The 13,530-nt window shown below is 43.7% G+C and overlaps 1 protein-coding gene and 1 long non-coding RNA gene across 3 annotated transcripts in view; one reads left to right on the top strand and one right to left on the bottom strand.

Annotated features, from left to right (window-relative positions):
- The window catches only part of mta1 (metastasis associated 1), a 43,297-nt gene that overhangs the window by 17,080 nt on the left and 12,687 nt on the right, over positions 1–13,530 (bottom strand). For both annotated transcript variants that reach the window (XM_023993996.2, XM_023993995.2), the window contains exon 3: positions 12,871–12,964. In XM_023993996.2, coding sequence (XP_023849764.1) covers positions 12,871–12,964 — 94 coding nt within the window. The remainder of the gene's footprint in view (positions 1–12,870; positions 12,965–13,530) is intronic.
- Positions 6,441–13,530, top strand: part of LOC139028225 (uncharacterized) — a 35,156-nt gene continuing 28,066 nt past the window's right edge. Inside the window, exon 1 of the long non-coding RNA XR_011480409.1 lies at positions 6,441–6,874. This is a non-coding gene — a long non-coding RNA (uncharacterized lncRNA). The remainder of the gene's footprint in view (positions 6,875–13,530) is intronic.

A 13,530-nucleotide genomic window follows, 5' to 3' on the forward strand; every position in this document is an offset into this window, starting at 1 on the left:
TAACGCCAAGTCAATCACACTTCTGTGAAATCAAACTGTCCACTTAGGAAGCAACACTGATTGACAATACATTTCACATGCTGTTGTGCAAATGGAATAGACAACAGGTGGAAATTATAGGCAATTAGCAAGACACCCCAATAAAGGAGGGTTCTGCAGTGGTGACCACAGACCACTTCTCAGTTCCTATGCTTCCTGGCTGATGTTTTGATCACTTTTGAATGCTGGCGGTGCTTTCACTCTAGTGGTAGCATGAGACGGAGTCTACAACCCACACAAGTGGCTCAGTAGTGCAGCTCATCCAATGAGCACATCAATGCAGTGTGGCAAGAAGGTTTGCTGTGCTCTCAGCGTAGCGTCCAGAGCACGGAGGCGCTACCAGGAGACAGGCCAGTACATCAGGAACGTGGAGGGGGGCCGTAGGAGGGCAACAACCCAGCAGCAGGACCCGCTACCTCCGCCTTTGTGCAAGGAGGAACACTGCCAGAGCCCGCAAAATGACCTCCAGCAGGCCACAAATGTGCATGCGTCTGCTCAAACGGTCAGAAACAGACTACATGAGGGTGGTATGAGGGCCCGACGTCCACAGGTGGGGTTGTGCTTACAGCCCAACACCGTGCAGGACGTTTGGCATTTGCCAGAGAACACCAAGATTGGCAAATTCGCCACTGGCGCCCTGTGCTCTTCACAGATGAAAGCAGGTTCACACTGAGCACATGTGACAGACGTGACAGAGTCTGGAGGCCGTGGAGAACGTTCTGCTGCATGCAACATCCTCCAGCATGACCGTTTGGTGGTGGGTCAGTCATGGGTGTGGGGGCATTTCTCCATGTGCTCGCCAGAGGTAGCCTGACTGCCATTAGGTACCGAGATGAGATCCTCAGACCCCTTGTGAGACCATATGCTGGTGCGATTGGCCCTGGGTTCCTCCTAATGCAAGACAATGCTAGACCTCATGTGGCTGGAGTGTGTCAGCAGTTCCTGCAAGAGGAAGGCATGATGCTATGGACTGGCCCGCTCGTTCCCCAGACCTGAATCCAATTGAGCACATCTGGGACATCATGTCTCGCTCCAGTCCACCAACGCCACGTTGCACCACAGAATGTCCAGGAGTCCTCATCAGGAGCATGCCCAGCGTTGTAGGGAGGTCATACAGGCACGTGGAGCCACACACACTACTGAGCCTCATTTTGACTTGTTTTAAGGACATTACATCAAAGTTGGATCAGCCTGTAGTGTGGTTTTCCACTTTAATTTTGAGTGTGACTCCAAAATCCAGACCTCCATGGGTTGATAAATTTGATTTCCATTGATAATTTTTGTGTTGATTTTGTTCAGCACATTCAACTATGTAAAGAAAAAAGTATTTAATAAGAATATTTCATTCATTCAGATCTAGGATGTGTTATTTAGTGTTTCCCTTTATTTTTTGAGCATGTATATATATATATATATATATTTATATATAATATATATTTATTTATTTTATTCGGTATCGGCTTTTTTTGGTCCTCCAATAAATTGGTACCGGTATCGGCGTTGAAAAATCATAATCGGTCGACCTCTAGCTGTAACGTAACAAAATGTGTATAAGGTGAAGGGGTCTGAATACTTTCCAAATGCACTCTGTGTGTGATTAATATCCACATCTATATATAAGGAGCGAGGGTGACTGAGAAAGAGAAGGGAGAGTGAAGACGATAGAGACCAAGGGGGACGGGGTAGAAAGCGAAACCAGCAGGCGCGTGCTCCAGCTCATTTGAAGTTTCATTAGAGGCGCTAGACCGGAGTCAGGGAGACCCAGGAGAGAGGGAGACTGAACCCGGAGAGAGGGAAACCGAGACCGGAGAGAGGGAAATCGAGACCGGAGAGAGACCGACAGAAGCAATCAAAGGATTTCCAGGAGAAGGGAAGTGGGACCAGAATCAATATGTGCTCACTCTCGCCAACACTCACTCAGCACCCACCAGACAGACTCTTATATAGACTCTTATTATAGACAACATCACAGAATGGACAGACACTACGGTCCATAGTCCCACAGCCAAACCAATCTGACAAATCGGGTACGGTCAGGCAATAGATAGTTGGCCAATGGGCATAGATGAGGGATCTTTTACAGCATGTAAGCTTGCTTCTGTGTAGTTGCATGTACGATATATAAAATCGGTTAACATATCAGAATCGGACAATATTAGCTAAAAATGCCAACATCAGTATCGGCCCGATGTTTAGTTTAACACCATGCCTAAACTTGATGCACGCGTGCGCAAATAGATTTTGTCCCCCCCCACACCAAACGCAACCATGACACACAGGTTGAAATATCAAAACAAACTGAACCAATTATATTACATTTGGGGACAGGTTGAAAAGCATTAAACATTAATGGCAATTTAGCTAGCTAATTTGACCTGGGATATAAACGTTGAGTTGTTATTTTACCTGAAATGCACAAGGTCCTCTACTCCGACAATTAATCCACACATAAAACGGTCAACCGAATCGTTTTTAGTCATCTCTCCTCCTTCCAGGCTTTTTCTTCGTTGGACTTTATATGGCGATTGGCATCTAACTTTCATAATATGGTGTATTACCAGAGCCGACCGACCTTTGTTCATCTTTCAATCACCCACGTGGGTATAACCAATGAAGAGCTGGCACGTGGAGATATTCTTCTATAAACCAATGAGGAGATGGGAGAGGCAAGACTTGCGCCGCGTTCAGCGTCACAAATAGAACTGTCTTCTATTTTAGCGCTTGGCAACGCAGACACTCGTTGGCGAACGCGAGCAGCGCAATGATTGAATAACATGTATGTGTACATTTATTTTGCAACGCACGCGACGTGAGCGGTGTGGTCAGCACGTAACATCGATGTCAAAGCTGACATGCATACCTATATAACTTAGGTACTTGACGTAAATGTTGCGCTACAAGTGCAACACAGCATTCCTAACCTAGCCCACAATGTCTGCTGTGTGGATCAGGCAGTCATTTGAAAGAGTAAGAACATTTCAGCGAGACAACTAAGGTGAAATCCATTAACGCCAAGATAATGGAATTCATTGCCCTTGACAATCAACCGTTCCCTGTCGTGGGTGATGTTGGCTTTCGCGACTGGTCGAGCACTGGTACACACTACCAAGTGCGCTATTTTTCAGATGTTACCCTACCGGAGTTGCACAGTATTAGCGGCACTGCTATTAGCTTCACGACATACTATGGAACACCGTTTGGGTCTATGCGTGTCAAAAAAGATATGTCAAATAAACAAGCAAACACAGGCCACAAACAGTGTTTACACAATACCGCGTTGGTAATAAAGTATTATTTGTTAGACCGCAACTTCTGGGGTAGCTAGCTAGCTTTAGCTTGGTACCTAGCTAGCACCAATACAACCAGCCTGAAAACAATGACCAATAGAAACTGCAGTCACTTTCATTATTCTTCGCAATGATTTAGGAATCCTTGTGAGTAAGTATTAGCTAGGTAGCCACTTGTTTACCTTTTGAAATTGAACTTCAGTTCATGAAAATAAATAGCTAGCCAGCTACTTAGCTCTGTTGCCCAAAGCTAACGTTATAAGCAGCCAGCGCCATCTGGCTAGTGAGGCTCGACCAGACCGGGTTGGGTTGTGAAGCTAGCCACAATAAGGATTAGGCACAATAGTGGAATTTGCAGTTTGCCTTCAAAATAAAAGTACCTCTTTGAAAGCGATGCAGAAGGTTACAATTGATGGAATCATGCCATATTTAGACTAGATAAATGTTAAAAAGGTTGGAATCGGAAGTTGGAATGTGAAGCAATGAAATGGGGTATCTGTCTACTTGACAGAACACAACTGAAGAGTTTACGCAAATATTAGCGTTGTAGCTCTTATCGCGGGACTGACTGTGTGAAATCACCTCCCCAGTCAGCCCTTTGCGTGTATTGACATTCATATTGCACTGTACAGCTTTACCTAAGGATTGGGGATCAATGAAATGGGGTATCAGTCTACTCAATACACAAGATATTTTCCCCCAACGTCCTCCTCAGAGTTATCAGACTCCAAAACAACGCAGTATTGTTTTTCCTCGGGAATAGTGTGCAATACACATAGGTTGACAATAAATGTGGCTCAATTCACAGTTGTTTCAGAGTCCCGCAATAAGAGCTACAACGGTAATGTTCTCTGGGTGTCACTGAGTAGACTGATACCCCATGGCATTGATCCACAATCCATAGGTAAGGCTGTACAGTGAAATAAGTATGTACTCAATGCAATTCTAAAGTATAATACATCCAGTGTGATTAACAGATTTGTGAAATTAACAATTTGTCTTTTGTTGATTTTATATAACATTCCATCCTCATTTAGCATGAACTATTCAATTATGGCATAAATCTACTATTTGTATTCACTTACATCACTCTCAATGACACTTTTATTTTGAAGGCTAACCGCAAAGTCCAATATTGGGCTTGTCCTTATTGTGGCTAGCTTCACAAATGGGTCCGACCGCCATTAATCAAATAAGAGCTGTCTTATAAAATTAGGGTTATTTTAGATGACACCTAGCTATATAGTTAGCTAACTATAGCTACTGAAACAGATGACGTTTTGCTATGTTTTTGTGGAAGAACATTGTTTGCATCCATGAGCTAGCTAGCTTTTTTTTTTTTATGACCAGCCCTGTAGGTGCGCGAGACAACTTTACCAGCATCATAGCATACGTATCAATATCACTCGTATTTCATGTCACAACGATTCAGTGTAATCAATGTGTAATAGCCACGTAAAAAAATGAATGAACGCGTTAAATTATGTGACGTGCAGTCATATTCAGGTCCTGATTGGTCAACAAGCTTATTTGACGTGTATCTTCTTTTGACAAGCAAAGACCCAAACGGCGTCCCATAGAAATCCTGGTTGAGAATGAAACGACTGAACAAATTAACAACAAAACAGAACAGCAAGTAAGTGAAAGAAATAGGTTTTGCTGATGTTTTACTGGTAATGGGGACATACGTAAATGCCAACAAAATAACTTTTTGGTCAGAGCGGTGTGTGTGTAACTTTTATTTAACTATGCAAGCCAGTTAAGAATAAATTATTATTTACAATGACGGCCTGGCCTACCCGGGCCAAACAATGACGATGCTGGGCCAATTGTGCTCTGCCCTATGGGACTCCCAATATTAGTTTTGGATTGGATATTATATTTGACTACTCGGCTGTACCTAGTCAATAATACAATCGCAGTACTGAATCGCAATGCATATAGAATCACAATACATGTCGTATAGGCACTTAAGTATTGTGTTAATATCGTCCCAGGCAATTCCCAGCCTGAGTTGAAGAGGGTCAACCATCAGGCCTGCTTTGGCCTGGGGTTCTGTAGCCAGGTGGTGGACAGGTGCAGTAGCACCATTAACACCAGCCCCTGACTGACTCCCTGAGCCCTGACTCGCTCTACCCATAAAAAGACACAGCCAATTTTCTGGCACAGGACCAAATCCATACTCTCCACAAATTGCCTCTCCATCTCACCTGCCCGTATCAATTCTCAATTATTGATGAATGAGAGGCCTTACAAGTAGAGGAGGGAAAGAAGAGAGGAGACACACCTCCGATCCTGAGCTCTGAAGGACTTTTACTTTATTTCAACGATGCATTCTTCTAAAAGTTATGAAGTCTAGCCTACATTGAGAAACGGTTCTTCTGTACTTCACCACTCGATTTGTTTGTGCTTGTGAATGGATTCATCGTCACCATTGACGTCTATTGTTTACTGAAACTAACGGCCTACAGTTCTAGAGCTCTCAGAATAGAAAGGGAAATTAAAGAGAGGCTAAGTCATTTGGGCCTGAGGGAGGGGCCAGAGGAGCAAAAGGCCATGTCAGTGGGACTGACCACTCAGGAGGCAGCTCTGCCGACAGGGGCGGGGCTAAGACCTGGAGTAAGGGTGCAGTCACAGGCCCTCTAAGGGAAGGCTCCAACCGAATCCCGGCAAGGAAAATATTTGATCTGTGACTCACAGCACACACACCGCACAGGCAATAATCCAGAATGGAGAAAGAAAGCCACCCGGTACAACACAAGGACAATGTTCCACAGGGCCACTCTCAGAGAGTAAAGTTCCCTCTCCCATTTCCAAACACACACTGTTTGGGAAAGCCAACAGGCCCTCAGATCTCCCCCTTTTCACTCTTTGTCCTTGGGCTGACGGCTCCAAAACTCAGACAGGATACAGCAGCAGCCCACCACCACACCCATGGGGTGAAGAGCCATTCCTTACATGCATACTTCACATATTGCAAATGTCTGGCTGGGGTAGCGTCCCAAACGGCACCCTGTTCCCTACATAGTGCACTATGAGTCCTGATCGCAAGTAGTGCACTATATAGGGAATAGGGTGCCATTTGGGACAGTTAGGAATTCTGGAGGACTGACTGATGGTGCTGGCTGCACATAGAACCAGGAGGCCCATACTCCACACACAGACAAATGCACACAAACCAGCACAAGTTGGGACTGTCCGGGACACACACGGCTCTCAAAAATGAACAGTGGTTCTCCCGCAGGAACGCACAGAAAGAGAAGAGAGGAGAGAGCTCATGGGCTCCTGAGTTCTTCTGCAAAAAATATTGAATTAGAGGTGGATAAATGTAGATGAACTTTCATTTTTTCACAAGGACTTACAGGATACTAACCTAAACATTAAAACCTCCAATCCAATTCAAAATTCTATACCTAAAAACTTAATTTTGGACAAAATGATCTGAATGGACTACCAAGGACTATCAAGAAGAAAAAAAACTTCTACCAAACCAAAACCTGCAGAAGAAACACAGTGGAACCTGGAAATACCGTCCAACACAACACTGAGTGAGTAATATTCCGTCTGAAGCTACAGTCTGAAGCCAAACATTTAAAGACCATCTCTAGGTAATGTTGTTATATAAAGCTATGTAAATCAGTATACTAAGCTACCAAGCTGCTAGAACAGAGCAGACCTGGCGCCACCTTCAATTAGCACTGAAGTCTGATGTGTGAAAACTCTTGAGTCCAACAATGGCAGGAGAGTTTCACAGACAACCATCCCCTGACATGGCACAGTGCTATAAGAGCACACATTACCCCGGTGTCAGAGAGGGTATTGGCCCAGGGTGGAAACTCAGAATACTAGACATTGAGGAAATTAAAACAACCTCTGTCAACGTGTACACGTCCGGGACAGTAATGGTGCAGGGCATCCTCATGCAATCCCAGCAGGACTCTTACGGAATCAAAGAGAAAGCACTGCAGGAAAAGCTCTCTCTCTCTGTGATGACTCCCCCATCCTGAGTGAGTTTGATCACACCTCTTCAAACTAAAAGGATAGTCACCCCCCCAGCACTGAACACACCCAGGTCCCCACAACTGCACTGCTCCTCCATCATTGAGAAGGATACATTCACAGAGCTGGAGAGAGACATGGAACTCTTTTACAAGAAACACTGTAAAAGAGATGGACGCACTGGTTGCCCTCTAGGTTACAGAGAGCTGGTAGTCCCATCCACCAAACTACCAGGTGTGAAACAGGGAAGAGACTCAGGGTGTATGCTAATTTGGTATAGAGCAGACCGAATCCACTATTAAATTTGTCAAAACAGGAACATTTTACATCTGGCTAGAAATTATTAAGGAAATGATCTCAACAGAGAAAAATGTCCTCGTGTGCTAGCTATTGCCCCAATAGAATCCCCATATTTTAAACGATGACAGCTTCTACATCCTAGAGGGGGATCTCAACAATTTCCAGGCTCAGGGACATGTACTAGTCTGTGGCGAACAAAATGCCAGAACTGGACAAGAACCCGACACCCTCAGCACACAGGGAGACAAACACCTACCTGGAGGTGACAGCATTCCCTCCGCCGCATGTCGCACTAGACACAACATACTGTAACCAACAGAAACAGGTCACACCTCATGGAGCTCTGTCCCACGCTGGGTAAGTACATAGTCAATGGTAGGCTGAGGGGACTCCTATGGTAGGTACACCTATAGCTCATCTCTTGGCAGTGGTACTGTAGACTACTTTATCACTGACCTCAACCCAGAGTCTCTTAAAGCATTCAGTCCACTGACATCACAGCAAAATCATGTGGCATCAAACTAAAGGAACTGAATAAAAAAATGCTATAGATGGAAGGAAAATAGTGTTGAGAACTACCAAAAAAACTATTAAAATTCAATCCCTTCTAGACAAGGTATAAACTTGGCAGTAGAAAACCTAGACAGCATATTTGACCTCTCAGCTTCCCTATCAAAAAAATGTAATGCAAAGCAAACAACCTAAGAAATTAACAATGACAAAAGGTTTGATGAAGAATTCAAAAACCTAAGAAATTGAGAACCTATCCAACCAAAAACAGAGACCCAGAAAACCTGAGTCTACGCCTTCACTATGGTGAATCACTAAAAGCAGAAATACACTACGGAAGGAGAAACAGCACGTCAGAAATCTGCTCAATGTAATTGAAGAATCCATCAAATCTAACCACTTCTGGGAAAATGGGATTACTCAAAACACCACCACAAAGATTTATCTATCCAAAACAGAGATGTATGGATAAACCACTTCTCCGATCTTTTTGGCTCTATAACAAAGAACAGCAAAAACAGACATGATCAAACACAAATCTTAGAATCAACTATTAAAGACTACCAGAACCCACTGGATTCTCCAATTACATTGAATGACCTACAGGACAAAATACAAACCCTCCAAGCCAAAAAGGCCTGTGGTGTTGATGGTATCCTAAACTAAATTGGCTATACTTAAACTGTTTATCATCCTCAGCTCTGGCATCTTCCCCAATATTTTTAACCAAGGACTGATCACCCTAATCCATAAAATTGGAGACAAATTTGACCCCAATAACTACCGGGGGATATGCGTCAACAGCAGCCTTGGGGAAATCCTCTGCATTATCATTAACAGCAGACTCGTATGTTTCCTCTAGAGGTCGACCGATTAATTGGAATGGCCGATAACTTGAAATCGGCCTTAATTTTTCATAACAATCGGTAAATCGGCATTTCTGGACACCGATCATGGCCGATTACATTGCACTCCACGAGGAGACTGCGTGGCAGGCTGACTACCTGTTATGCGAGTGCAGCAAGGAGCCATGGTAAAGTGCTAGCTAGCATTAAATGTATCTTATAAAAAACAATCAATCTTAGCATAATCACTAGTTAACTACACATGATTGATGATATTACTAGTTTATCTAGCTTGTCCTGCGTTGCATGTAATCGATGCGGTGCCTGTTAAATTATCATTGAATCATAGCCTACTTCGCCAAACGGGTGATTTAACAGGCGCAGTCGCAAAAAAGCACTGTCGTTGCACCAATGTGTACCTAAACATCAACGCCTTTCTTAAAATCAATACACAATTATATATTTTTAAACCTGAATATTTGGTTAATATTGCCTGCTAACATGAATTTATTTTAACTAGGGAAATTGTGTCACTTCTCTTGCTTTCTGTGCAACAGAGTCAAGGTATATGCAGCAGTTTGGGCCGCCTGGCTCATTGCGAATTGTGTGAAGACCATTTCTTCCTAACAAAGCCAACTTCGCCAAACGGGGAATGATTTAACAAAAGCGCATATGCGGAAAAAAAGCACAATCGTTGCACTAATGTACCTAACCATAAATGCCTTTCTTAAAATCAATACACAGAAGTATATATTTTTAAACCTGCATATTTAGTTAAGGAATTCATGTTAGCAGGCGATATTAAACTCGGGGAAATTGTGTCACTTCTCTTGCGTTCATTGCACGCAGAGTCAGGGTATATGCAACAGTTTGGGCCGCCTGGCTCATTGCGAACTAATTTGCCATATTTTTACGTAATTATGACATAACATTGAAGGTTGTGCAATGTAACAGGAATATTTAGACTTATGGATGCCACCCGTTAGATAAAATACAGAACGGTTCTGTATTTCACTGAAAGAATAAACGTTTTGTTTTCGAAATGATCGTTTCCGGACATGACCATATTAATGACCTAAGGCTCGTATTTCTGTGTGTTATTATATTATAATTAAGTCTGATTTGATAGAGCAGTCTGACTGAGCGGTGGTAGGCAGCAGCAGGCTTGTAAGCATTCATTCAAACAGCACTTTACTGCGTTTGCTAGCAGCTCTTCGCAATGCTTCAAGCATTGCGCTGTTTATGACTTCAAGCCTATCAACTCCCGAGATTAGGCTGGCAATACTTAAGTACCTATTAGAACATCCAATAGTCAAAGGTATATGAAATACAAATGGTATAGAGAGAAATAGTCCTATAATAACTAATAGATAAAAACAAACAAAAAAGGCAAAATCTTCATGCTTTGTTGATTTCAAAAAAGCATGATTCAATTTGACATGAGGGTCTGCTATACAGATTGATGGAAAGTGGTGTTGGGGGGGAAAAAACATACATTATAAAATCCACGTACACAAACAAAACTGGCAAAAAAAAACATTTCTTTCCACATGGCCGGGGGGGAGACAGGGATGCAGCTTAAGCCCCACCCTCTTCAACATATATATCAACGAATTGGCGAGGGCACAAGAACAGTCTGCAGCACCCGGCCTCACCCTACTAGAATCTGAAGTCAAATGTCTGTTTGCTGATGATCTAGTGCTTCTGTCCCCAACCAAGGACGGCCTACAGCAGCATCTAGATGTTCTGCACAGATTCTGTCAGACCTGGGCCCTGACAGTAAATCTCAGTAAGACAAAAATAATGGGTGTTCCAAAAAAGGCCCAGTTGCCAGGACCAGAAATACAAATTCCATCTCGACACCGTTGCCCTAGAGCACACAAAAAAAACTATACATACCTCGGCGTAAACATCAGCGCCACAGGTAACTTCCACAAAGCTGTGAACAATCTGAGAGACAAGTCAAGAAAGACCTATGCCATCAAAACATAAAATTCAACATACCAATTAGGATCTGGCCAAAAATACATGAATCAGTTATAGAACCCATCGCCCTTTATGGTTGTGAGGTCTGGGGTCAACTCACCAACCAAGAATTCACAAAAAAAAGGGACAAACACCAAATCCTCTGTGTACAACATAAAACAGCAAATAACGCATGCAGAGCAGAATTAGGCCGATACCCGCTAATTAACAAAATCCAGAAAGGCGCCGTTAAATTCTACAACCACCTAAAAGGAAGCAATTCCCAAACCTTCCTAAAAAAGCCATCAACTACAGAGAAATGAACCTGGAGAAGAGGCCCCAAGCAAGCTGGTGCTGGGGCTCTGTTCACAAACAGAGCCCCAGGACAGCATCACAATTAGATTCAATCAAATCATGAGAAAACAAAAAGACAATTATTTGACACACAGCAAAGAATTTACTGGCCCTAAACAGAGAGTACACAGTGGCTAATACGTGACCACTGTGCCCGACCCAAAATTAAGGAAATCTTTGACGGATGTACAGACTTTGTGAGCATAGCCTTGCTATTAAGAAAGGCTACCGCAGGCAGACCTGGCTCTCAAGAGAATCAGGCGATGTGCATACTGCCCACAAAATGAGGTGGAACTGAGCTGCACTTCCTAACCTCCTGCCAAATGTATGACCATATTAGAGACACATACTTCCTCAGATTACACAGATCCACAAAGAACTCGAAAACAAATCCAATTTTGATAAACGCCCATATCTATTGGGTGAAATACCAGTGTGCCATCACAGCAGCAACATTTGTGACCTGTTGCCACATTGGCAACCAGTGATGAAAAAACACCTTTTGTACTTTAACTATTTGCACATCATTTCAACACTGACATATGAAATGTCTTTATTCTTTTGCAACTTTTGTTTTTCATTTCCCTTCTGTTTTTTTAATCTATTTCACTTGCTTTGGCAATGTACACATATGTTTCCCATGCCAATAAAGCCCCTTAAATTAAATGGAGAGCTCCTCCTTACTAACTGTGTGGTCCACAAAAAACAACCCACTGCCACAGAATCCCCCCCACTTCTCTGCACACACGCTACCACACCCAAACTAACGTTCGGCCCCACAGATTCAGTCGTATGAGTGGACACAGTAGTGTAGTCAGTGAGTTAGGCCTTGGGAGTGCTGCAGTCTAGAAGGCTTAAATTCTCCAGTCAGTCAGTCAGTCAGTCCCTGGGTCTGATGCTCCCTCTTCTCAGTCAGCATCAGCTACAACCCTCACAGCTACCACCCTCACAGCTACCACCCTCACAGCTACCACCCTCACAGCTACCGGCAGCGACAGCTACCACCCTCACAGCTACCGGCAGCGACAGCTACCACCCTCACAGCTACCGGCAGCAACAACTACCACCCTCACAGCTACCGGCAGCAACAGCTACCACCCTCACAGCTACAGCCCTCACAGTAACCGGCAGCAACAGCTACAACCCTCACAGCCACAAACACTGCAAAGCTACACAATTCTGCATGGACGAGCAAACGTACAGAAAACTCTGACATTTGCCTAGTCCAAGACGAATACATAGGTCCTTCACTACATATTCACTCTTCAGGCAGAAGTCAATAGGTTCAATTAGGTTTAGATTGCACATCTGTAAACCTTATACACAGAGCACTTGAGTCAAACTGTCCATTTGATCTGTACAAGGCGATGAAGTGTCATTGGATGCTGAATGGTGGTTAGTGAACAGGTCTCTCTTGCGAGACGCTTAATCGGAATGAGAATAGCCTGTTTAAAGGTTCCATCCATTTAAAAGTGGTTTCTGACTGAACAGTCATTATACTAGGGGATTTGAATTTTGGCATTCGATGTTGAAGACTTCTGACTGAACAGTGAACCGTGCGTGTCACTCACGTGCGTGTTTGTCGGCCAGGGCGATGAGTGTTGAGGAGATGTCCCTGCGTCGATAGAAACACACCACTTTAGCCTCCACGTTTCCATTGGCAGTCTGCAACACAACACGAGAGAGAGAGAGAGATGGAGGGTTACCATGGCAACGACCGTAATCCGCCAGCCCAGCCTGCCACACGTCATTGGTCACACACCGAGAGAGTAGAGTTGGAGTTTGCTGATGATCTGAGAACAGAAAGATCAATACCAGCTAGGCTTATACTTACTAATGAGAAACGAGCCTGGTGAAGTATGGGGTTTACATAATGTAGAAACAGTAGAACAACTAGACTAGGCCTATGTAATAACTAAAGTATTTTACATTTCAGTGTTGATTGGTTGATCAAAGTGGGGTGACTACTCATCGATGATGAGGTTCATTTTTCTGAATTAGTCTTCGCTTGATTCGTCACCTCCTTCCTTCTCAAACGGCTTCGGAGAAGATGACCCAAAGTCCCTCCCATCTTACCTTTTCCTCCAATGCGTTGAGGATTCGAAGAATGAGGGATCCAGGAGTGACTTATTGGGAAAGAGCCAGTGTTATGCCCGTCTGGGCAGACTGAGTGACATCAGAGCGGCAGCTTAGCTAGGCCTACACTCAGCTCTGTGTCTACTGTCAATCAC

The sequence above is a fragment of the Salvelinus sp. IW2-2015 genome, linkage group LG9 (assembly GCF_002910315.2).
Source record: "Salvelinus sp. IW2-2015 linkage group LG9, ASM291031v2, whole genome shotgun sequence".
Taxonomy (NCBI): Eukaryota; Metazoa; Chordata; class Actinopteri; order Salmoniformes; family Salmonidae; genus Salvelinus; species Salvelinus sp. IW2-2015.